Source organism: Cyprinodon variegatus, unplaced genomic scaffold, assembly GCF_000732505.1.
Source record: "Cyprinodon variegatus isolate N-32 unplaced genomic scaffold, C_variegatus-1.0 Scaffold1053, whole genome shotgun sequence".
NCBI lineage: Eukaryota > Metazoa > Chordata > Actinopteri > Cyprinodontiformes > Cyprinodontidae > Cyprinodon > Cyprinodon variegatus.
This window is the reverse complement of record NW_015151506.1, coordinates 257,014-257,680: the sequence shown is the minus strand read 5'-3', so window position 1 is coordinate 257,680 and position 667 is coordinate 257,014. Positions and strand designations below refer to the sequence as shown.

Genomic DNA, 667 nt, shown 5'->3' with positions numbered 1-667 from the left:
TTTTGGAACAGTGCACCGTCAGGGAAGAAAACGGGAAGCTGATATGTGAGACCAACAAGTTCACTTCTGTCCGAGAGATCCAAGGCGACGAGATGATCGAGGTTAGAGACCAATGGAAATATTTATTATTATTATTATTTCTATTTTTTGCAGCTATTCTTTCTCTTCTTCTCCATTCTGCCTCTTTGTCTCCCCAGATGGCCACAGCTGGAACTGTAACCTTCATCAGCAGAAGCAAACGAGCCTGAGCGGCACAGGAGCCACTGCAAGCAGCTCTGGATGTCTCCTCCTAAAGATGTTGATATTTATTTGATCACAAATACTGTTAGAATAAATAAAGATTTTTCTTTTATGTCTGCGGTATTTTAAGTAAAAAAAAAAAATGGCTCCAATATTTTTTTTCCCTTTGATCCTCTGTCAGTCTAGGTCAAGAAATGTTACAGAAAGTTTTAAGCTGATCATGTGAATGATTGTGAATTTATAAGAAGTTAAGGTGAGTCTGCAAAAGGGCCGACTAAGCATACCAAGCCAGGAGGGGAGGATTGTCCTTCTTTAGGGGTCTGGCTCTTGTTTTCTCATCACCAAGTTTCCATGACAACATGCTTGTGAATATACTCAGTCATCCAGATCATAGTTATTCCAAAAAAGTAAAAAAAAAAACAATCCA

General features: G+C 39.0%; 1 protein-coding gene across 1 annotated transcript in view; it reads left to right on the top strand.

Moving 5' to 3' along the window:
• The window catches only part of LOC107101094 (fatty acid-binding protein 10-A, liver basic-like), an 8,510-nt gene extending 8,166 nt beyond the window's left edge, over positions 1 to 344 (top strand). The window contains exons 3-4 of the mRNA XM_015399856.1: positions 12 to 101; positions 198 to 344. Of these exons, the coding sequence (XP_015255342.1) occupies positions 12 to 101; positions 198 to 248 (141 nt within the window). The 3' untranslated portion in view covers positions 249 to 344. The remainder of the gene's footprint in view (positions 1 to 11; positions 102 to 197) is intronic.
• Positions 345 to 667: the final 323 nt, after the last annotated feature.